Source organism: Lithobates pipiens, unplaced genomic scaffold, assembly GCF_037356315.1.
Source record: "Lithobates pipiens isolate NorthernLeopardFrog02 unplaced genomic scaffold, aLitPip1_a1.2 Scaffold_19, whole genome shotgun sequence".
NCBI lineage: Eukaryota > Metazoa > Chordata > Amphibia > Anura > Ranidae > Lithobates > Lithobates pipiens.
The window spans coordinates 188,065,562-188,090,995 of record NW_027507764.1 but is presented as its reverse complement, the minus strand read 5'-3'; the positions used below and the strand labels follow the sequence as shown (position 1 = coordinate 188,090,995).

The 25,434-nt window shown below is 43.7% G+C and overlaps 1 protein-coding gene across 1 annotated transcript in view; it reads left to right on the top strand.

Moving 5' to 3' along the window:
- Positions 1–25,434, top strand: part of CDCP1 (CUB domain containing protein 1) — a 173,194-nt gene that overhangs the window by 130,783 nt on the left and 16,977 nt on the right. Inside the window, exons 6-8 of the mRNA XM_077491587.1 lie at positions 1,913–2,302; positions 4,521–4,889; positions 11,118–11,202. Of these exons, the coding sequence (XP_077347713.1) occupies positions 1,913–2,302; positions 4,521–4,889; positions 11,118–11,202 (844 nt within the window). The remainder of the gene's footprint in view (positions 1–1,912; positions 2,303–4,520; positions 4,890–11,117; positions 11,203–25,434) is intronic.

Here is a 25,434-nt window from a genome sequence, read left to right as displayed (position 1 = left end):
GGAAGCCTCTACTAAAGATGATGCACAAGAAAGCCTACAAACAGTTTGCTGAAGACAAGCAGACTTAAGGACATGGATTACTGGAACCATGTCCTGTGGTCTGATGAGACCAAGATAAACTTATTTGGTTCAGATGGTGTCAAGTGTGTGTGGTGGCAATCAGGTGAGGACTACAAAGACAAGTGTGTCTTGCCTACAGTCAAGTATGGTGGTGGGAGTGTCATGGTCTGGGGGTGCATGAGTGCTGCCGGCACTGGGGAGCTACAGTTCATTGAGAGAACCATGGATGCCAACATGTAGTGGGGCATACTGAAGCAGAGCATGGTCCCCTCCCTTCAGAGGCTTGGCCACAAGGCAGTTTTCCAGCATAATAGATCCAAACACACCTCCAAAACGACCACTGCCTTGCTAAAGAAGCTGAGGGTAAAGCTGAGGGTGATTTCTCCATACCTAAACCCTATTGCGCATCTGTGGGGCATCCTCAAACGGAAGGTGGTTGAGTGTAAGGTCTCTAACATCCACCAGCTGTCGTGATGTTGTCATGGAGGAGTGGAAGAGGACTCCGGTTGCAATCTATGAAGCTCTGGTGAGCGCCATACCCAAGAGGGTTAAGGCATTGCTGGAAAATGGTGGCCACACAAAATATTGACACTTTGGGCCCAATTTGGAAATTTTCACTTAGGGGTGTACTAACCTTTGTCACCAGCGGTTTAGACAATAATGGCTGTGTTGGGTTATTTTGAGGAGACAGCACATTTACACTGTTATACAAGCTGTACACTCACTACTTTACATTGTAGCAAAGTGTAATTTCTTCAGTGTTGTCACATGAAAAGATATAATATATTTACAAAAATGTCAGGGGTGTACTCACTTTCGTGGGATACTGTGTGTGTCTGTGTGTATGTGTATATATACAGACACTGTATAGTAATAATCAGTGATAAGCATGTCATCTGTGTGCATCCTCACCCATAGACAGCCAAGCAAAGCAGCACATAACCACAAGGGAGCAAAAACTGGCTGCAGGGGTGCATAGGTAGGTGGAAACCCCTTACGGTGCTATATAACAAAGGTAGTATAGGTAGAGGGCCTGGCAGAGAATTCCACCAATCCCAAGCTTTATATGCCTTAACCAAATTGTTTAGATCTATCCTTATTTTACATCCAATATGGACATCAGAATCCAGTGGGGATCCAAGAGCCTTAAGGCTGGAAAAAGGGGAGGAAAATAATAAGTAAGCCCAAAGTACTGTATAAAAATTCCCTCCGACCCGGCCACATTCAAGGGCAGCGTTAGCAATTTTGGAAGGCGGCAACAACCTACCTAGTGCTGTTGGATAAAATGGTGAACCCGCTGTCTGTAAGCTTCCAGGCAGAGGGGGGCTGTTTCTGGCCAGGAAGCACCGCATCCATCTATATATACGTCCCGACCAGACGTGCGTTATACCCGAAACCAGTAATGACGTTGCCTGGCCCGGCCACAAACTACTGTGCATGTATCCGCCCTGCGTGGGAACATGTGGTGGAATACAGTTGTGTCAACATTTTACTGCAGTTGTGATTAGTGATTGCTTCAGTTTCAATATTGATTACAGTTAAAATTAGACCGTTTTCAGCATAGCATTTATAGACACTGGAAGGCTTATGTGACACCAATATGTCTGAATGCAGATGGGCCTTCTGTGGGTTCCTTTGCTGCCATGTCTGAAAAGACTACTCTAGATTTATTGTAAGTGGCGAAGGACACAGAGTAGACATACAAGACTGTGCTTCACCTATTTCTGCCTGGAGGCTCAGTAGTGTTGACATGCGACCTAGGATAATCACTCTGTCTTTTGTGCTAAATACTGATCATTGTAGAAACCTACTCTTTTAACATATTCTTTGCAATTTAATTTTGTGTTCTTAGCATGTTGGGATCTCAGAACCTGCAATATCAGCAACGTGGCCCTTAACATCCCTCAATCATTCATTAAATTTCCTGTCCGCCTGGAGAGTTTTACCTGGAGGCTGCTAGCGCCCGAATACATCAGTACTGAAGTGACCTCTAAATCTATATTCCTGCAACAAGATACCCGGGATAAACCCTGTAACTCAACTACTTCAGGTTTTACTTATGAAATCATCAGCTCCACCAACAAAAACCAGTTTAGAATTGGTACTTTTTGTCCAAATGGATCCTTTGAAGAGGTTCAAATGAGAGACAATGTCACCATCATTATGCATATACCACAACAGACAGATATGCAGGAACTGCTGAAACATGACCTACATGTGTCCTTTGTGTCATTCATTAAAGGTATGAGCGACTATGTAAAAAAAGAAAGTGTAAAAAGTTGGAATGCTACCATCAGGGCCGTCTTTAAGGCAGGGCAAAAGGGGCAGCTGCCCTGGGCCCTGTCATTATTGTGGGGCCCAAAGCAGCTGCCTCGTACTTGCCAACTATCCCAGTTTAAATTCCCTTGTCCCTTGAAGTTGTTAGTCCTATGCTGTGTCCCGATATCTCAGTGAAAATTGCTGGTACTAATGATGCACAGCTCTGCCCTATTGCATACAGATGACTCACCTGCAGACCCTGTGTTTACATGTAAATAACCGGCATTCATATGTAAATAGCGGTGGCATTACTAAGTAAATAGCTGCGGCCGGAGACATTGATATGTAAATAAAGGTGGCATTCATATGTGTATCGTGCTCCCCTGCAGTGAGGAGATGATGTGCTGTAACTTCTAGCAACCAATCGGTGAGCAGTATTACTGCACATTAAGCTCTAGAAACCAATTAACAAGTAGAAATCATTTGCTGTAACCTCTAGCAACTAATCTGTGAACCATAATGTGTGCTGTAACCTCTAGCAACCAGGAATTAAGCAGTAATGATATGCTGTAACCACTGACAAGCAATTGCAATTGCTGCCTGATCTGATAAGTCTAGCTGCTATTTATTGTATGTCTCATGGCAGGTGGAGAGTGAAATTGCATGGGGCGGGGCAAGAAAATTCTTACCCAGGCCCCAATCAATATTAGACGGCCCTGGCTACCATGACAACTAAAACTGAAAAACTGCTAGCATGCATGCACTGCATCAAAGCCTGGTAGGCTACTAGTGCTGGCCATATCAATCACTTTATATCCCTGAGATAATGGTCACCAAGACAATTAAACATGGTGACTGTACCCAAGTAATACCCACAGCAATAAAAACAGGTTTTAGTTATAGATGAGTTTTGGGTATTGCCTAGCCCTATCCCAAAAAATACATTCCCCTATAAAGAAATACCCGCAAAATAGCACCGCATATATTTGCCTATCCTGCTGTCAGTACTGGCAAGCACAGCTCCTTTGCTGCAGAATAATCCCCCGAAGTCTGCTAGTAAACCATCTGTTTAGAAGTTTCTCCTGCAGAGCTCACTGTTTCCTAATGCTGACCTTCATGTCATTACTGTCTTTTGTAGTGATGTGGGGGGTCAGCAGGAGGAACCAGTAAGAGCAGCAAAGGACCACTGGAAATAGATACTTCCAGGAGTGTTGGTCTTTAGGGGATATAAAAAGTCCACATGCTGCGCTAAATAAGTGAAACAGTCCTTTAAATAGAAAAGGAAGGATGAAATCCCAGCACCAGCTTCAGTGTGTAATAGCAGCACTCCACACCACAGTGACAATCAAATCTCCTTACCAGAAGGGGAATGATAACAGGCATATAACCAAGATCTCATCAACAGCTCCCACTGGCGCAGCAGTTGGAAATACTTGCATCAAAATGCATCAGTTTATTAAATACAGAAAAAATGTTTTACATATTTTTTTCTCTTTAATTTTTAAAAACGACTTTTGTTTTTTTAAATTGAAAGTGAATTAGAAACATTGAGTTTATTAAAATCTTCTATCCAGCAATTGAGTCGGCTGGCCATAGATGGAGTGATTTCCTTATCTACAACCACTGACTGTATTGATGGGGGAATGCCCCCCGTGCAGCTATTTGGTTCTCTCACCGGGAGGGGGGCAAGGAGCTGTCCCTGCCAGGAGGACACACAGTAATTATTGAAGGTGTCTATAGCTGCTGGCAAAAATTGCATGCAAAATTTGACATGCTGGTTGCATCCAAGTTGATCGATCGACTAATTTGGGTACATTCAGCCTGCTGAACAGTCCTGCTTTAGAGAACTTGAGTGTGGCATCACAGTGGTGACCCTTTACCAAATGAGGTTTCCATCAGACAATGGGAGCTGCAAAGCATACTTCTTTTTCTGTGTTATTAATTAACTTTTGCTGTTACCTGATAGGCATATGACTTTCTTTGCTATAATACTGTAATAAACAGTAGTATGCAGTATATCTACCATATATCGCTGTATAATCATAAATTGTTAAAATTGGCCCACTTTAGACATTGTAAAACACTGGAAAATCTGTGACGGTACTTGGAAACCTATTTGCAATTGTACCTATATTTAAAAGTACTGGATTGTTCAGATTATGCATTTTTCCAAAAAAAAGTGTCTGTTTTTTCTTTTACAGAGGAGTGTATATTCACAGCATCGCCGAAGCCCGGAGAAACTATTTATATTCAGACTCCAAACTGGGACTTTGGGCTCCCAGATTATGTTTCTCTTTCCTGGAATATAAAAGTACCCAGTAAACAGTTTGGCCGACTGACGTTTGGAAATGATAAATTAGATGTATCTTGTGAAATGGGCCGGGCATATGTCAGTGTAAAGGAGGAGAGAGACTATGGGCCCGGCATAGTAAAGAGAGATGAGCAGCAGCTACCAGGTCCCCTTGACTTGTATTCTTCATTTTGGGTAAACATCTCCAATTGCAAACCGTGGACTGCTACAAAGAAACTTAACCTACACCTGTCCGTTACATTAAGTCCATTTACCACAGGTAAGATGTAATAAGGGCTTGTGAGATCAAGTTTATAAGCATTTGCTTTTCCTGCAGTTGTATCGAGATGTGTTCCAGACGGTATACTTTTTTATTAAATGAAGCAAGATTCATTGTGTTTTTCTTACCCTTTACATGACTTCTTGTATGTTACTAAGGTGACTTCTACACAAACACTACTGTAGCTCAAGATTAGTTGTGAATTAAAGCAAAATTTTAGATATCTTAACTAATATCCTACATTTTCTTTCTACTCGGCGATAAATAATATCACTTTATTAACACCTGCATGCATCATGCTAAGTAACTTCTTGTTGGACAAAAACATTGGCCTCAGAGGTAATGCAATCATGTTACATAGTAGGTGAGGTTGAAAAAAGACAAGTCCATCAAGTCCAACCCATGTGTGTGATTATATGTCAGTATTACATTATATATCCCTGTATGTTACGGTCGTTCAGGTGCTTATCTAATAGTTTCTTGAAAGATAAGATTGGTCCCAGAACAGGATCCTGGGGGACCCCACTACCCACCCCTGACCATTCCAAGTACTCCCCATTTATCACCACCCTCTGAACTCGCCCTTGTAGCCAGTTTTCAATCCGTGTCCTCACCCTATGGTCCATGCCAATGGACCTTATTTTGTACAGTAAACTTTTATGGGGAACTGGGTCAAATGCTTTTGAAAAATCCAGATACACCACGTCCATGGGTCTTCCTTTATCTAGGTGGCAACTCGCCTCCTCATAGAAAGTTAATAGATTGGTACTGCAAGAATGATTCTTCCTAAATCCATGCTGATTACTGCTAATGATACCATTCTTATTACTAAAATCTTGCGTATATAGTTCCTTATCGTCCCCTCCAAGAGTTTACATACTATTGATGTTAGGCTATCTGGTCTAATTCCCAGGGATGTATTTTGGGCCCTTTTTAAATATTGGTGCTACATTGTTAGTTCCCTAAGTACCCTCACGGGTACTTTATTAATGTTAAGTTTCCCAAGTCTAATTTTAATTCTGTCCTCTGTTAATCATGGAGGTGCTTCCTGTGATGTGTCATGAGGATAAACATTGCAGTTTTGGTTACTGAAGCCCCCCTGATTCCCTCATGAAGACTGAGGAGAAGAATAAATTCAATACCTTTGCCATCTCCCCATCCTTTGTAACCAGATGTCCTTCCCCATTCTTTATGGGGCTAATATGGTCTGTCTGCCCTTTTTTTTTTTACTGTAACATACTTAAAGAATTTCTTGGGATTTTTTTTGCTCTCCTCTGCTGTGTGTCTTTCATGTTCTATCTTAGCCATCCTTATTGCACCCTTACATTTCTTGTTGCATTTGTTATAAAGTCTGAATGCTGATGATGATCCCTCAACCTTGTATTTTTTTGAAGGCCTTCGCCTTTGCTTTTATATGCATTTTACATTAGTGTTAAGCCATCTAGGACTTTTGTTCGCTCTTTTAAATGTATTACCTAATGGTATGCATTGGCTAATGCCCTTATTTAATATGCTCTTAAAGCAAACCAATCTCTCTTCGGTGTTCTTTGTTCCTAAGATTTTGTCCCAATGTAGGCCTTCTAGCAAGGCTTGTAGTTTAGGGAAGTTGGCTCTTTTGGAATTCAGTGTCTTTGTATTCCCCTTATGTTTCCTATTTGTGTGATTTATACTGAAGCCAATTGACCTGTGATGGCTGTTACCGAAATTGCCCCATATTTCCACATCCGTGATCAGGTCTATATTGTTGGTAATCAGTAGATCTAGTAATGCTTTATTTCTAGTTGGTGCGTCTACCATCTGACCCATACAATTGTCCTGCAAGACGTTTAGGAACTGGTGAGCCTTAGATGAATGTGCGGTTCCCTCTGCCCAGTCTGTGTCTGGATAGTTAAAATCCCCCATTATGATAACACTTCCCATCCTTGCTGCTAATCCAAATTGTAATAGGATATCTGTCTCCCCTTCCTCCCTCAGGTTAGGGGGCCTATAGCATACTCCCAGTATGTGATGTCATCTCTCACATTCACTTGTACATTATTCTTGCCCCTCCCCCTTTTTTACCCACTCTTTCCTTGCGATAAAGGGTATACCCTTAAATGGTTGCCAGCCAATCATGAGAGCTGTTGAACCAGGTCTCTGAAATTCCTACAAAATCCAAATCCCCCTAGTACAACAGTATCTTTAGTTCACCCATCTTGTTCGCCAGGCTCCTGGCATTGGTAAACATGCCACATAGTTTAGAGCAGTCGCATATTATCCTCTTATTGGGTGTTCCGCGATTGCAACTAGGACTTGCTACTATACTTACCTTAGGGTTTATGTGCTTTGGTCAACCTACCATTAATGCCCCCAATACTACCCTCTGGAATATGTTCGGCGCTGACTAGCTCTACCTCTGGACCCGCCACCTAGTTTAAAAAACCCTCTAACTTTTTGTCTATCTTCATTCCCAGCTGATCTGCACACTCCTCATTTAGGTGCAGTCCGTCCCTTCTGTAGTACCGGTTATCGACTGAGAAGTCGGCCCAGTCCTCCAGGAACCCAAACCCATCCTTACTACAGCAACTCTTCAGCCACTTGTTTACTTCGCTAATCTCCCTCTGCCTTTCTGGTGGGGCTCGATGTACCGCTAGTATTCCTGAGAATACTACCTTGGAGGTCCTTTTCCTCAATTTAGCTCCTAAGTCCCTAAAATCGTTCTTTAGCCACTTTAAGACCGGGCCTCTTTTTTTTTAGATGTGGTGTTTACAAGTTAAAAACAGGTTTTGTTTTTTTTCGCTAGAAAATTACTTAGAACCCCCAAACACTATACATTTTTTTTCTAACATCCTAGAGAATAAAATGGCGACTGTTGCAATACTTTCTGTCTCACCGTATTTGCGCAGCAGTCTTAGAAGCGCACTTTTTTTTTTTTTTTTTTAAATAAACCTTATTAAATTAAAAAATAAGATAACAGTAAAGTTAGCCCAATTTGTTTATATTGTGAAAGATGTTACGCCAAGTAAATTGATAGCCAACATGTCATGCTTCAAAATTGCGCCCCCTCGTGGAATGGCGACAAACGTTTACCCTTAAAAATCTCCATAGGCGACTTTTAAAAAATTCTACCGGTTGCATTTTTTTTGCGTTAGAAAAGGTTTAAGGCTACAATTATTGCTCTTGCTCTACTGATTGTGATACCTCCTCATGTGGTTTTAACACTGTTTTCATATGCGAGCGCTACTTACATATGTGTTCGCTTCTGCATGCAAGCACAGCAGGAAGGGGCGCATTTAAAAAAAAAAAATTAAAAAAATGTATTTGTACACTGTTTTAAGAAAAAAAGTATCACTTTTATTCCTATTACAAGGAATGTAAACATCCCTTGTAATAGAAAAAAAAAAATGACAGGACCTCTTAAATATGAGATCTGGGGTCAAAAAGACCTCAGATCTCATATTTACTCTAAAATGCAACAAAACATTTTTTTGTCACTTCCTCCCTGCAATGTCATGGAGACAGACGGGTGGGGGCCATCTTCCCCTCACTCATCTTCATGTCAGCCCAGGGGAGAGATGCGATCGCCTCCATCGCTACCGATGGCTCCAGTAAGCGGCGGAGGGCACCGGATCACAGCGGGAGGGGGGGCCCCTCTCCCACCACAGATAAAAGTGATCTTGCGGTGAATACGCCACAGAGACCACTTTTATCTTGTAGCTGACTGCAGGCCGAACACAGGGATACTGGGGTTATGGCAGCTAGCTGCTGCCATAACGATATCCGTCCCCAAAGTAGGAATGTACATCAGCATGCAGAGGTCAGCAAGTGGGTAGGACACTCCATCTGCCTCTGACTTTGTCTTTGGTGTCAATGTGCACCATGACAGCTGGGTCTACCCCAGCTCCTCCCAGTAATCTGTCCACCAGATCCATGATGTGCCGAGCGCCCGGTAGATAACATACTGTTCGGCGCTTCAGGTCTTTGTTACAGATTGGCCTCTCTGTCCTTCTAAGAATTTCCTTTCCCTTTTGCTTCCCCCCCATTCTCACTGGATGAGTTATTCCCCCAGCAGCTAGAATAGTCCCTCAGCTCCAGGATTGCTGGTCCCTGACTGGTTTCATCAATGTCACTCAAGGCAGCGTACTTATTGGAATGCTGCAGCCCTGGATCGGCCTCCCTGGCACTTCCCCCTCTACCCTTCCTGACTGTCGCCCATCTACTTTTTGCTAGTGTCTGCACCTCTTTGTCTCCACCCACCTCTGTGCTGGCCACAGCCGGCACCTGCCATATACGTTCCTGGCTCTCCTTTAGTATGGAGGGACTTCTCAGTGCTGACAGTTGCTTCCCCAGATTCAGAACCTGGGCTTCCAGGGAAACCATGCGCTTACATATTGCAAAGCAGTATTCACCCTCGATCGGATGCTCAAGAAACGCATACATTCCGCGAGATGTACAAGTGGCTTCTCCACACCCGCCGGGCATCATACCTATTCAATTTAATGAGGATTGGGGATTATACCCTGTCCAGATTACCTAACAACTAGCTTCCTGATACAAGTGCACTCAACAAGACAATACACAGGTACTCAAAAAGACAATACACATGCACTCGCAGGCCAACGAGCACTCGTAGACCACAAAAAAATAATAATGTACTCGTATATTTCAACAAAGTTAACAAACCATATTGCATCTAATTTCCATCTTTTTTAACAATCGGGTAATAAGCCTACTGACTACATTCCAATAAAGCTTGTTGTATGTATCGTGGCATAGTGTGGAATGCCATGATACATACAACAAGCTTTATTGGAATGCAGTCAGTAGACTTTTTAACTGATTATTAAAAAAGATGGAAATTAGATGTGATATTGTTAACCTTGTTGAAATATACAATGAATACATTGTTTTTTATTTTTCTCTTCTATATGGATTCTTCGGCCAATAATGTTTTTATATATTATTACAGTATATAGATAATTGTGTGTTCTAATCCAAAGCCCTGATGAAGCAGGTTGTCCCGCGAAATGCATAGACCACCTAGCCAGATTTTCCAGTTGCCATAATACCCTGGACAACCTTACAGTAACTGTTTTTAATTAGCCTTTTGCAATTTTTTATAACCAATTATGTGTATGTATAGAATAAAGATTTATTTATCTTTTTATACAAATTTCCATGGTTTGTGTTTTCATTAGACCTTGCAAGGCACATGTAAAGTCCCAATTTATTCTGTTCTAATATGGTATGTGTTCATTATGGGATGGTACACTCATCCTCCATACCCCTATACTATAATCATTAGCTCAACTTCTCTTGAGCGGGAATGGCCAAAGTTCTGCTGATCCTCACTAAACTGGTACGTTTTCCATCTATCTATGGCAAGCTTTAGATAGTTCTGCTACCTCTGCTGCATCCCATCTTTTTTTACTAGTCACAAAGCTACAGTGTGCAGTCTGAGTGATCACTCCTAGAGGGGATATTGATGAAACTATTTACTGCCTGCATCAGAATAGTGTGTCTTTCATGTCTAAGTAGTCCTACATCTAGAGGTGGACCTCCATAGCAAAAAAGGGACCCCTCAGAAAACTTGAAAACTTTTTTTTTTTTTCTGGATTTTTGTTTTCTCCTACCTCCATGCTTTTCTAGGCGAGAATGAGGTCAGTCCTGCTTCAGCAGTCCTCCAGGATATCTGCATCAGATATAGCAGGAGGCATCTGCTTGCACCCAGCATCTGGAGGGGAGAAGAACTGAGCAGCATGTCGTCAGGAGGCTAGCTGCATGAACTAGTAAGAGACAGCCAGCTCCTAAAGATTTACGGAAAGTAGATTGTGGCACAATGCAGCAGAGTGGCAAATTACAGCAGAAACCGTGCTGGATTCCCTGGGTGCGTAAGTAGGTTACTCAAGAAAAAAAAGATATGAGGGGGTAGAAAGCAAAATAAGTTCCCCTTTAAGGACTGCTTTTTGATAATCAAGAGACCCTTGATTTTCTCTAAAATATTACATAGTAATGTCATAAATCTATTTAACAAGTTACAGATCGAACTTGCTCCTCACTTTCCATAACAACCTATTAAGGCTAATTTGTCTAATACATCTTACAGTCTTTTTAGATGTTGGAGCTTCCTTTTATTTCCTGTCCAACACATATCGCTGAAAACTATTTTACACAATATACAGCCATTGGAAAATCCTCTTACTGGAAATAACACATTCACCTATAATATTTTTTATTTTTTTTTCACAGGTGTTAAGTACTCACTCATTGCAGCCGGAGCAGCAACTGTTGTTGTTGTTGTAGTGATAACAACTGTCTGCTGTGTAAAAAAGAAGTAAGTATTACCTAAGAGTTTCAATTGGTCATTTGCTGGCTACCATGTCATACTACTTCTGGTGGAGTATTATTTGCATGTCATTAAAACTATTGTAATAAACAAGTTTCCTGTTATACCAGGTAAGTGGCAACATTTTCCAAATTGCTATTTGCCAGCAATGTCTGTTTCCTAACTCATGTATTTGCCCATTACTTCATTAATTCAACTAAATACTCAGCAAGTTGGTGTATCCCTTCCTGTTTTTGTTCTTCACATTCCATCAATATGGAATGCCATCCAAAATGTTTAGCAGTGGATTGGGAAAATGTTACAACCTTGGTCCACATGTTGGTTATCAGTGGGACAGAATGTGGGAAGGAAAAATCCACAAGTCCCAGCTGTCACAAGAATGGGGTGTTTGAGAGAAAATCTACCACTGGAGCAGCTGTCCTGGTTGGTGACAACTGTGACAAAAGTTGTTGGAGGGGTTTCTCCTCATTCAGATTTAATCTCCTGGCAGGCAAAGGGAATTTCACCTTTGAATGCAGACAGCAGTAAAAACCTCTTGGATAATTTTGCCTTCTCCACACTTTCCAAAATTAAAATAGAAAAAAAGTTCTAGTTTAAAGCAAACTTTAACTTTACCCATACTATGCAAATAAATTATCAGATTATTTAAAGTGCCTATACCACCCTCCTATAACCCCCTAATCTGCCACCAGAGTTTAAAAATGATTTCACTTTCTGGAAGGTGAAGCCATTTATAGGGCTTGGCATTCACCTCCCTTACCACCACCAGCTTACTGCAGTAAAGTTTAAAGTGATAGTAAAGTAATTTCATGATCTTGTACCACCTACAGGTAAGGCTATGAGGCTTACCTGTAGGTACAGGGAATATCTCCTAAACTTGCTGCGGTTTACAAACGCGAGAGACAGAATAATAAAAATATCCAGAAAAACACATTTCAAAAAAGTTATAAATTGATTTGCAGTTTAACTACTTCAGCCCCGAAAGGATTTCTGATTAGGCAATCTTTTGCGATACCGCATTGCGTGGCTTTAACTGACAATTGCATGGTCATGCGACGTTGTACATGTTCCGTTGTATGACATTGGCGTCCTTTTTTTCCCCACAAATAGAGCTTTCTTTTCGTGGTATTTGATCACCTTTGCATTTTTTATTTTTTTTTGCTCTATAAGCAAACAAATGCAACAGTTTTGCAAAAAAGTATATTTTTTGGATTTTTTTTTCTACTTTTTTGCTATAATACATATCCCAAAAAATATTTAAAAAACACATTTATTTATGAGTTTAGGCCGATCTATATTCATCTACATATTTTTGGTAAAAAAAAATCGCAATAGGCATATATCGATTGGTTTGCGCAAAAGTTATTGCATCTACAAACTATGGGATAGATTTAGGGACTTTTATTTTATTTTATTGTTTTTACTGGTAAAACGGGACTGCGTCATTGCGGCGGACAAATCTGACCCCAAATTACACTTTTAGGGGACCAGTAACATTATTACATTGATCAGTGCTATAAAAATGCACTGGTCAATGTAAAAATGACACTGGCAGGGAAGGAGTTAACACTAGGGAGCGATCAAGGGTTTAACTGTTCCCTCAGCGTGTTCTAACTGCAGGGGGGGTGGGCTCACTGGAACATGACAGAGATCACTGTTCCCGATCACTGGGAACAGTAAATCTGTCATGTCATCTGGCAGAATGGGGAATCACCTTGTTTACATAGGCAGTTCCCCTTTCTGCCTCTCCTCACCACGATCACAGTTCGCTGGTGAACATCGTGTCCGCTCAACCTGCGGGCACGCTCCCGCAGCGAGAGCGCTGCGCCCGCACAAACTGCCATACAGGTACGGAGATTTACGCAGCCCATCTGACCTGCTGCAGTATATCTGCATGATCTGGTCGGCAAGCGGTTAATTATATAGTATGATAAGTATTTGATTCCCTACCAATCGGCAATATTTCTGGCTCCAGGTGTCTTCTATACAGGTAACGAGCTGAAATTAGGAGCACTCTCTTCACCACTTACGGACTGCCCGCCATCGTTGTATGTCGGCTGTTTGAAGAGGCTAGCTGCCATGACCCCAGTATCCTCTTCTTCAGCAGGCAGTCCGCTTTCAGATAAAAGTGGTCTATGTGGCGGATTCTCAGCAAGGTCAGTTTTATCGCCCTCCCGCCATGCTCCGGTGCCCTCTGACGATTACCAGAGACGATCACATCTGCTCCCATCTATGGTATGGAGCTGAGTGAAGGGAAGAAGCCCCCATGTCGCTTTTGCCCATAGCTCTTGGAGACTTTTTTTTTTTTTTTTTTTTATTGCATTTTAGTGTAAATATGAGATATGAGGTCTTTATGACCTCGGATCTCACATTAAAGAGGTCCTGTCATGTTTGTTTATATTTCAAGGGATTTTTACATTCCTTGTAATAGGAATAAAAGTAACACAATTATTATTATTATTTTTTTTTTTTTTAAAGAACATCGTAAAAATAAAAGTGTCTTTTTGGGGGGTTTTATTTGGGGGTTTATTAAAGGATTGACTGTATAACACAGTATTTGCAGATTCAACTGCTTGTTTTGCAAAACGGTTTGGTAAATGGTAATATCATACATTCAGATACATATAGCCTGGATACAAGGACCAAACTGTAAGGGTCAGTTCACACTATATGCAGTTCTGTGCGGTTTTTTTTCTGCACTTAAATGCGTGCACAGTGTTTTCCATGTATTCCAATGGCTCTAGTTCACACCATGCAGTTTTCAGTGCAGAAACTGACTGCCTTGGTGTGAACTAGAGCCATTGGAATACATGGAAAACACTGCACGCATTTTATGCAGAAAAACAGTGCACGGAACTGCATCTGGTGTGAACTAGCACTCACTGTTAACAAAGTCTTCATAGTCAGGAAATATTCCCTTGCTCAACTGCCTAAACTGTTAGACTTTTTGACTTGCAGTCACAAAATTCCTGTGTGAGCAGGACTATGGTGTTTTAATAACCTTTCTAGATCCTAACAAACAGCCTTAGTCGCTATTGCTAGCAATTTTTTGAGGATAGGAAAGAGGGGAGAAAAAGGAAATGTAGAGAACAGCAGGGGAGAAGGACAGCATCAGATACCTCTCTGCAAGTATAGATTTCCGTGTGGGTATTCATGAGTCTTCAAAAGGTGTCTGTGAGGTCACCATTATATATGTTGTCTATGTGTTCAGGGGTGTCGGGATGTCTTCATAGGCTCGGGAGCATTTGAAGACGAGCCAGGGTTGCCAAGTCTTATGGAGTCTATCATTGGCCTGTGATAGTCTCCTCCATTTCACAGGTGTCTGATACCTTGCACAGCCATTCTGCTATGGAGGAAATCCAGTGGGAATTCCAATGTATAGGAATTAAGGACTTGGCCACATTTAGTAGTTGTCTTGATAGAGAGTGCTTATATCTCTTTAATGAGACATTGGTTACGTGCAGTAAACAACATGTCACGTTCAAAGTAAGTTTGGTTTCAGTTATTTGTTTCATCAAGGATTTGACTTTGTCCCAATCTGGTACGATTAGTGGACAGTGCCACCATATATGGGACCATGTGCCTCTCTCTTTTTGACACCTCCAGAAGGCCTCAGGAGTCTGTGGGTTCCAGCCATGCAACTTGGCTAGGGTGTTGTACCAGCGTGTCATGAGCTTATATGCTGGTTCTTGAATTTTTGTGCTAATGGAGGGTAAAAAAACTTTAACCGCGCCCCGTCCTGCCGAGCTCGCATGCAGAAGCAAACACTTACGTAAGTAGCGCCCGCATATTGAAACGGTGTTCAAACCACATATGTGAGGAATCTCCGCCATCGGTAGCACAAGAGCAATAATTTCAGCCCTAGACCCCCTCTGTAACTTAAAACATGCAACCTGTAGACTTTTTTAAACATCACATATGGAAGTTTTTAAGGGTAAAAATTTGTCACCATTTCACAAGAGGGGACAACTTTGAAGCGTGACATGATGAGTATAAATTTACTCGGCATAACATCATCTTTCACAATATAAAAAAAATTGGGCTAACTTACTGTTGTCTTATTTTTTTAATTCAAAAAAGTGTATTTCTCTTATATTCACCGACCGACACAGCTCCTCTCTGTAACTAAATGGGTTGTATAGCCTGCCATTAGGAGAAACTAAGCAAAATTGTTACACAATACACAGAACTTTAACCCTGCCCCAGGGGGGCGGACCCTGTGCCATCAACCCTCCTCCTGCTCCCAGCAGCTTCAGCTTCAATTTTTATTTTGCCTAGCAAGGAGAATGACCTAGGAAACCTCGTGGGCCTCTCGGTCCATGTTTTTGCTGAAAGTTTGCTGCTTTTTGCGCAAGATGAAAGATCCTGAGATCTTCTATCAACTGTCGGCTGGGTGACAGGCTGGTTAATGATATCCTTGTAGTCTCCCCAGTCCGGCCATCGAGCGTGAGCAGGCCGCAGCTAAGGCTCGGCAGGCCACAACATGCCTCAGCTCCAGAGGTGGTCAGTGAGCTTCAATGCTCTGGGGTATACATATGACCGGGCTACTGTTGTCTGGATCACAGTATACCGAGGCCAACAGCTACCCTGTAACTACACAGGAGTAGGTCTGTGATGGAATGTCTCCCAGCTCTTCAGGACTGGTAAGTACGGCTCTCCCTGCTTCGGTGGGGTGAGCAGCTGGGCATTCTCTGGGGGTCGATTCGGGGGCCACCTCACCTCCCTATCTTCTCTCCCAAGTCCCTATCACCCCTTCTTCCCCCCTTTGAGGGGGGTGGCTGCATGCTCTGCAGGCGGTGGGTGTGTGGGTTCGTTGTTTCTCACCTGTGGGGGCTGTGTGCGGCTGGCATTAACCCTGGTCCAGGTCTGGGGGTCACAAAAAAGGTTTGTGGAGGTTGTTCTGACTGCAAGCAGGCAGCACGTTTTTATTTTTTCCTCTGTCACCGCATGGCGCCATCCAGCGGCCATCTTGGATTTGGGAAAGCTGAAAATTCCCCTGGTGAGCTTCAGCAGCCATTTTTTTTAGGATTTCCTATTGATTACATTGGCGGCCATTTTCTTAAAGCCTGAGCGCTTTTTTTCACCGCTGTCCTCTTGTGGCAGCATTACATGTGCTCTCACTTGCTGCTTCCTGTGTCCTCTGTGTGTGCAGGACGCTGGATGGCTCTTTGCTGAATGCTGAAGTTGCTCTGCAGATCGTTGCACCGCTGGTTGTAGCTGCTGCTGCTGACGCAGTTTTCTCCTCTCTGCAACTGGGAACCTCCTAGGGACTACAGGTACTGCTGTGGGTTTCACAGAATGCCCCAGGGTGGTGAGTCTAGCGCTAAGTAACCCCCCCCCCCCCACCCCCCACGCGGCGGCAGCAGGAGGGTGGGACCTTCACTGTCCTAAGTCCTCTTGCAGGTGGCAGACAGGCTAGGGTCAGCATGGCTTCAGAAACTGGTGTTTCTTCCCCCGAAATCCAGGCTATAGCAACCAGGTCACCTCCAGTTAGTGCGGTGTGCATGGACACCCTGACTGTGGTCCTTAATTCCTATGTTGCTAAGATAGAGGTGGCACGTGGCAGAAAAGGTGCACGTAAGAGGCCCCTGTCCCCCCCCCCCCCCCTGTCCTCTGGGGAGAGCCTTGATGCAGACACTCGGGCCCTGCTGCGGCTGGAGACCCCTGCTCTGACCTATCAGACGTAGCTGACCAGGACCGTTCGGACAGTGAGGATGATTCCCCGCCGCTGTATTTGACTTATTTTGACAAACTCATCTACAGGGAATGGGATCGCCCGCAACGGACCTTTTCGGCCCCCAAAAATCTGGTGGTGCGTTCCCCTTTTGAGGAAAGCCTTCTCAAAAAGTGGTCGGCTCCTTCGGTCGTGGACCCCCCAGTATCTAGGTTAAATAAAGTAACCACGATCCCGGTCGAGGGGACTCCTGCATTCAAGGATCCCACGGACAGGAAGGCCGAGGCAGTGGCTCGTTCCTTGTTTACGGTTGTGGGGCTCAGCCATGCGACCTGTACTGGCATCTGCACTGATGTCGCAGACACTGACTGAGTGGGCAAAACTTTTACACCGCGAATTGGGAGAGCAGAACGCCTCCCCTGTCTGTGTAGAGCTGGCAGACCAACTAGTGTATGGCCTTAAGTACGTTTATGACGCGGCCCTGGATACTCTCCGCCTGTTATCCAGGGCTTCAGTGTCAGCTGTGGCGCTGAGGCGCCTCATTTGGCTGAAATACTGGTCTGCTGACCAGGCATCCAAGAAAGCCCTGACGGATCTTCCCTTCCTTGGCGACCGGCTCTTTGGAGCCTCATTGGATGACAATATTAAGAATGCCATGGGTGGTAAGAGTACCCTACTCTCACAGGCCAGGAAGGTTAAGGAGCCACGCCGTAGATAAGGGACCTCTTTTTTCGCTCACAAGCAGCTTTTTTGTCCGCCCGGTGCTTTGGCAAAACGCCCCCAGCCCGACAGGACGCCCACGGACGGTCAGAAGTGTCCCTGGACCCACAAGTCTGCGAACAAAAGTGCTACCGCATGAAGGTTTTCCCCCACCCATGTCTCAGGTGGGGAGTCGTCTTCAGGAGTTTGGAGCCCGGCAGACCTCCCGGTTATCTAACCAATGGGTCTGCGATCTGATATCCACAGGCTACAAGATAGAGTTTCTCTCTTGGCCACCAAACAGATTCTTCCCCTCCAGCATACCCGTGTCCCCGGTTCGCCGGGAAGCCCTGTTAGGGGCGGTGAGGGACTTTCTGAATCAGGGGCTGATTGTACCAGTTCCGGAATCGGAGCGCTTCCAGGGGTTCTACTCAAATCTGTTTGTAGTTCCCAAGAAGGAAGGGGTACGTCCAATCTTGGACTTGAAAGCCCTCAATCACTTTGTGAAAGTGCAGAGGTTCAGGATGGAATCAGTTCGCTCAGTAGTCGCTGCACTCCATCAAGGGGACTTCCTGGCGTCCTTGGACATCCAGGATGCGTACCTGCACATACCCATATGCCTTAGGCATCAAAAATGTCTGCGTTTGGCAGTCGGGGAAGCCCACTATCAGTTTATGGCTCTACCTTTGGGCCTGGCATCAGCCCCAAGCCCCCCCCCCCCCGAGTCTTTACCAAAATACTGGTTCCAGTTTTGGCATTGCTGAGACAAAGCGGGATTGCGATCGTGGGTTACCTAGACAATCTCTTCCTGAGAGCTTCTTCCGCCTCAGAATCAGTGGAGGATGTGGTGATCACCTTGCAGACCCTGCAAGAATTTGGGTGGCTGTTAAACCTAAAGAAGTTGGTGGTGGTATCGACACTGGGGTTACTGTTGGACTCCAGGGAAGCAAGGGTTTTTCTCCCCTCAGACAACTTGAGGACTCTCAGATCAGCGGCAAATCTACTGATGAGCCGCAAGTGGTCGTCGCTTCGCTTTTGCATGCGAGTACTGGGGCTCATGGTTGCCTCCTTCGAGGCGGTACCTTATGCCCAGTTCCACACAAGAGTCCTGCAGAAGGAGATTCTGATGAAGTGGAACAAATTTCCATTGTCCCTGGATCGACAGATCCAGGTGAGTCAACCAGTTAGGGACTCCCTGATCTGGTGGTTGAGGTCACCGGGGGTTCAGTCCGGGAAATTGTTCCTTCCTCTGACATGGACGGTGATCACTACGGACGCCAGTCTGTCCAGCTGGGGTGGAGTGATGGAGATTCATTCGGCTCAGGGCCTCTGGTCGGTGGAGGAATCCAAGTTGCTGATCAATCTGCTCGAATTGAGAGCGATCAGGCTGTGCCTCCACACATGGTCGATAATTCTTCAAGGATGTCCGATCAGAATACAGTCAGACAATGCCACGGCTGTGGCATACATAAATCACCAAGGAGGAACAAGAAGCTCAGCCGCTGCTTGGGCAGTCGCTCGCATACTTCAGTGGGCAGAGCGACATGTACCGGCCCAGATTGGCTATTTACATCCCAGGGTGGAGAATTGTCAGGCGGACTATCTGAGCCGACAGATGCTGGACCCAGGAGAATGGGCATTGCATCCAGAGGTGTTCAGGCTCTGTGGAATGAGGAAAGAGAGAGGAATAGATATGGCGCTATACCATTTCTGGCTAAAACTACATAAATAAATAAATAGATCTAATTTACATGGATTTTTCAGCGTGCTGGCAATTAATAAAAATGATAAAATTAAAGAGTAGGAATAAAACCATAGAATGTAAAGGTGAAAGTGCTTATCAATAAACCATAAAAAATGTATGAACCATAAATAACTGTTTCAACATACTGTTCCTTAGTTTCAAATATTAAAGTGCAAGTGCCAGTGAAAATACATGTGCCAATATTTGAGTCCACAAAACCAAAAAATTATATCTGCATATGTGCATATGATAAATAAAACACCATAAAAAACCATAAAAAATGGGAATAAAAATAAAAAGAAAATTTATATCTCTAGACCACAGGTGAACGAAAAGTGGTAATGATTATACCGGAATTGATGTGACAAAGGCTTGGTATAAAAATGAATTAATGAATATAAACAGATTAGTATTAAAATTAGTGACAAAATATGTTGGTGAAAAAATAGAGAATAAATTAAAGAAAAAAAAATACAAATAAAAAATAAAAATAGGTGACAGTCTTCTGTGAGTGGGGGAGGGGTGGGGAGAGTGACTTCCGCTGTTGCTCCCGGTGCCCAGTGACCACTTATGTAATATGCTCTCACCAGAGAAAAGACCCCATCCGGGGTGGATCAGCCTTCACAGTATAAGCCACTGTGTCGCTCTCTGGCTTGCTTCTGCTGTGGTGCTGGGAGTCCCTCGTTCCTCCGTGGGTGTAGTATGCCACGTTATATATAATAAGGAAGAGGCATATCCATGGTGTGATATCGTTTAAAATGTGAATTTTATTTCAATGAATTAAAACTACTTACAAGCGATCAAAAATTGCAGTTTCGTTTGTTTGTGCTGTATAGCTTTAAATGTCCCGCTCGGCTTCCTCGCCGTCTGAGCTAAAGGTGTACGCTGCCTGGCCAAGCCCTACGCGTTTCGTCATACAGACGTCATCTGGAGCGCTCTTGCACTTGAAACTAAGGAACAGTATGTTGAAACAGTTATTTATGGTTCATACATTTTTTATGGTTTATTGATAAGCACTTTCACCTTTACATTCTATGGTTTTATTCCTACTCTTTAATTTTATCATTTTTATTAATTGCCAGCACGCTGAAAAATCCATGTAAATTAGATCTATTTATTTATTTATGTAGTTTTAGCCAGAAATGGTATAGCGCCATATCTATTCCTCTCTCTTTCCAAATTTCAGCTCTTGCTGTCTTTTTCCAGCGACCCCCCTAGCGTCTCACTCATTAGTGAGTACTTTTGTTCAGGGGGTGCGACATGTATTCCCTCCAGTGCATCCTCCATTACCTCCATGGGATTTGAACCTGGTGTTGTCGGCGCTTCAGAAGCCGCCGTTTGAGAATATGAGGGAGATTACCCTGTTGACCCTTTCACAGAAGGTGGTCTTTCTAGTGGCCATCACATCGGCCAGTAGGGTTTGGGAACTGGTGGCCTTGTCCTGCAAGTCGCCTTATCTGGTCATCCATAAGGGTAAGGTGGTGTTGCGTCTGCAACCGTCCTTTTCTACCGGAGGTGGTTTTGGCTTTTCATATCAATGAGGACATTGTATTGCCATTGTTGTCCTAAGCCGAAGCACCCCAAGGAGGTGGCCCTTTACGCTCTCGATGTGGTTAGGGCTCTGAAGGTGTACTTGTCTGCCACAGCTTCCTTTCAGAAATCAGATTCGCTGTTTGTTTCGGTGGCCAACATTTCCAGGTGGATCAGACAGACTGTAGTCCAAACCTATGCCTTGAAGGGGCAGGTGCCTCCCTTTCCAGTCAGGGCCCACTCTACAAGAGCAATCGGAATGTCTTGGGCCTTCCGACACCAAGCGTCTGTCGCTCAGGTGTGTAAGGCTGCAACCTGGTCGTTTGTCCATATGTTTACCAAGTTCTACAAGGTAGATGTCAGTGCATCGGCTGATGCTGGTTTTGGCCGCAAAGTTTTTCGATAAAAGCACAGTACTGTTTCGTTAATGCACTGTTGCATTACTTCCGCAATGTTGCAGTCTTGGGGATCACTCCTGTTGAGGATGCCCGGTTATATGGTGGAGTTTTCCACACACTGCTGTTTTTTTGTGGGTTTAGTTTCACTAGTTCCCACTTGCCATGGTGGATGCTGCTTTTTCCCACCCCTTGTTTGGCACTGCATGGGGACGTCCCATTTAGTTACAGAGAGGAGCTGTGTCGGTCGGTGAATATAAGAGAAAATAGGATTTTTGTACTCACCGTAAAATCCTTTTCTCTGTAATTCACTGACCGACACAGCACCCACCCCTCCTTTTTTCTACGTTATACTGCTTGTTGACGTACTGAAGCTGCTGGGAGCAGGAAGAGGGTTGATAGCACAGGGTCCACCCCCCTGGGGCTGGATTAAAGTTCTGTGTATTTTGCCTAGTTTCTCCAAATGGCAGGCTATACAACCCATTTAGTTACAGAGAGGAGCTGTCGGTCGGTGAATTACAGAGAAAAGGATTTTACGGTGAGTACAAAAATCCTATTTTTTTTCCAAAAAAAAGGGGTTTTAAGTAATTTTATAGCAAAAAAAATTATTTTAACTTGTAAACAACAAGTTTGAAAAATAGGCTCGGTTCTTAAGTGGTTAAAAGGCATGCTCCTAATCTCAGCCTTACTGTATAAAAGACACCTGTCCACAGAAGCAATCTTTTATTTAGATTCCAATCTCTCCACCATGGCTAAGACCAAAGAGCTGTCCAAGGATTTTGGACAAGAGTGTAGACCTACACAAGGATAGAATGGGTTACAGGACCACCACCAAGCAGCTTGGTGAGAAGGTGACAACAGTTGGTGTGATTATTCGCAAATGAAAGAAACACAAAATAATTGCTCCATGCAAGATTTCACCTTGTGGCGTTTCAATGATCATGAGAACAGTGAAGAATCAGCCCAGAACTACACAGGAGAATCTTGTCAATGATCTCAAGGCAGCTGGGACCATAGTCACCAAGAAAACAATTGGTAACGCATTATGCCATGAAGGACTGAAATCCTGCAGTGCCCGCTAGGTCCCCCTGCTGAAGAAAGCACATGTGCAGGCCCGTCTGAGGAATGCTAATAAACATCGGAATGATTCAGAGGAGAACTGGGTGAAAGTGTTGTGGTCAGATGAGGCCAAAATCGAGCTCTTTGGCATCAACTCACCGTGTTTGGAGGAGGAGGAATGCTGCCTATGACCAAAGAACACCATCCCCATGGTCAAACATGGAGGTGGAAACCTTATGCTTTTGGGGTGTTTTTTCTTCTAAGGGGACAGGACAACTTTACTGTAGCAAAGGGACCATGGACGAGGCCGTGTACCATTAAATCTTGGGTGAGAACCTTCTTCCATCAATCAGGGCATTGAAAATGGGTCGTTGTCCTTACAGCATGACATTGACCCAAAACACACACCAAGGCAACAAAGGAGTGGCTCAAGAAGAAGCACATTAAGGTCCTGGAGTGGCCTAGCCAGTCTCCAGACCTTAATCTCATAGAAAATATGTGGAGGGAGCTGAAGGTTCGAGTTCCAAGTATCGGCCTCATAACCTTAATGACTTGGAGAGGATCTGCAATGAGGAGTGGGACAAAATCCTTCCTGAGATGTATGCAAACCTGGTGGCCAACTACAAGAAACACCTGGACTCTGATTGCCAGCAAGGGTTTTGCCACCAAGTATGAAGTCTTGTTTTGCAAACGGGTCAAATATTTATTTCACTCCTTAAAATGCAAATCAATTCATAACTTTTTTTTAAATGCTTTTTTCTGGATATTTTTTTTTTGTTCTGTCTCGCTGTTAAAATCTACCATTAATATTATAGACTTATCATTTCTTTGTCAGTGGGCAAATGTACAAAATCAGCAGCATATCAAATACTTTTTTTCCCTCCCTGCAATTACCGTATTTATCGGCGTATAACACGCACGTTTCCCCCTTAAAATCAGGGGAAAATTGTGGGTGCAGGTTATATGCCAATCTCCACTGTCTGTGAGGGGGGAAAACGGCGAGCGCCACCGAAAAAGACCGAGCTGAGTGCTCGGCTCTGCTCGCAGTCACACCACCCCGTCTCCCTTCTGCCTCTGAGGGGATGAGGAGCGAGCGCTGCCGACATTGGACCTGTTATACCCATCATAGGAGCCAGGCCAAGGGGCAGGACTGTGAGACGAGCCGAGTACATACGAGTACGCAGGCTCTGTCTGTCTAGGTGGTGGCAAATTTAAACAGTTACATGCCGCAAATGACATTGGGCAGGGCTGCAAACTGCACTGGGCAGGGCTGCAAACGAACACTGATCATTCTGCAATGATGGACAAGGCTGCAGATGGACGCTGATAAGGCTGCATTGATGGACATTTAAATGTAAGGTTTTTTTTTTTTTCCTTAACCACTTTCAGACCGGACCAATTTGCTGGTCAAAGACCAGACCACTTTTTGCGATTCAGCACTGCGTCGCTTTAACTGACAATTGCGCGGTCGTGCGACGTGGCTCCCAAACAAAATTGACGTCCTTTTTTTCCCACAAATAGAGCTTTCTTTTGGTGGTATTTGATCACCCCTGCGGTTTTTATTTTTTGCGCTATAAACAAAAATAGAGCGACAATTTTGAAAAAAACGCATTATTTTTTACTTTTTGTTATAATAAATATCCCCCAAAAATATATAAAAAAACATTTTTTTCCCTCAGTTTAGGCCGATACGTATTCTTCTACATATTTTTGGTAAAAAAAAATCGCAATAAGCGATTATTGATTGGTTTGCGCAAAAGTTATAGCGTTTACAAAATAGGGATAGTTTTATAGCATTTTTATTAATAATTTTTTTATTTTTTTTTTTACTAGTAATGGAGGCGATCAGCGATTTTTATTGTGACTGCGACATTGTGGGGGACCCATCGGACATTTTTGACACATTTTTGGGACCATTGTCATTTATACAGTAATCACTGCTATATAAATGCAGTGATTCCTGTGTAAATGACACTGGCAGTGAAGGGGTTAACCAGTGGGTGGCAGTGTAGGGGTTAAGTGTTCCTAGGGGAGTGTTACTAACTGTGGGGGGGTTGGGCTTTCATTTAGTGTACACTGATCTCTGCTCCAATCACATGGAGCAGAGATCAGCGTCACTAGTTGCTAGGCAGAATAGACAAATGTTGTTTACACAGCATTTGCTCTATTCGGCCGCTCCGTGAGACGATCGCGGGGATGCCCGCGGCGATAGAGTCCGCGGGTCCCGCGACCGGACTCACGGGGGTCCCGACCAGCGCGGGAGCGCGCCGCCGGCGGCGCGCTCCCGATGGCAGGGCGGCATCGAATATTGGACGTACCTGTATGCCAATGTGCCTGCCCGTGCCATTCTGTCGACGTACATCGTCGTGCGCTGGTCGGGAAGTGGTTAAACTTGCCTCCTAAACTTGGGGTGCGTGTTATACGCAGATAAATGCGGTAATTCTTATTATTCAAAGCAAACTCCTCCATCCATCCACATTTCCATGCTTTATTTTTCTGAGAAATCATTTTGAAAAACACCCCTTGGTATTTCTGGCAGTGAGGAAGGGTAGATGATCCATGTAGCATTTACTTCCTGAAATCCATTTGGTCTTCGCTCAGGCATGGGCTGAGCTGAGAATCCTCTATCCCCTCCTAAAGACCCCTGGGGTGTATAACATAATTTGTCTGGGCATGGAAACCAGGAAGTTACTGAAGAAATGCAAAAAAAAAAAAGTGTAAATCAAGTAAATATGATGGGAAATTCTATCTATTTACTAATGCTAGCAGCATAAGGATTAAAAATAGTCCATGTTGTTTGAGGGAGTGAAGTTGTGGGAACTGTATGGTGTCTGTTAGGTGGAGTGTTGCAAATGTTTTATCTTTCTTCCATCATTCTACCTTGAGGAAGATGAAAACTTTTTAAAGCAGGAACCCTAGTTTTCATCTTTTTTGATAATAACCAACTATTGGCACTATCTACGTATATATTGTGAGTGATATCTGTGTATTCAGAATGTAAATTGTAACCCCCAGAAACTATGTGGGGTGGATATATATATTTTTTTTTATGGATTTTAACAGTTCCAATAAAATGTGAGTATTTTTACATAAAAAATAATAATTTTGGTGCCGTAAAA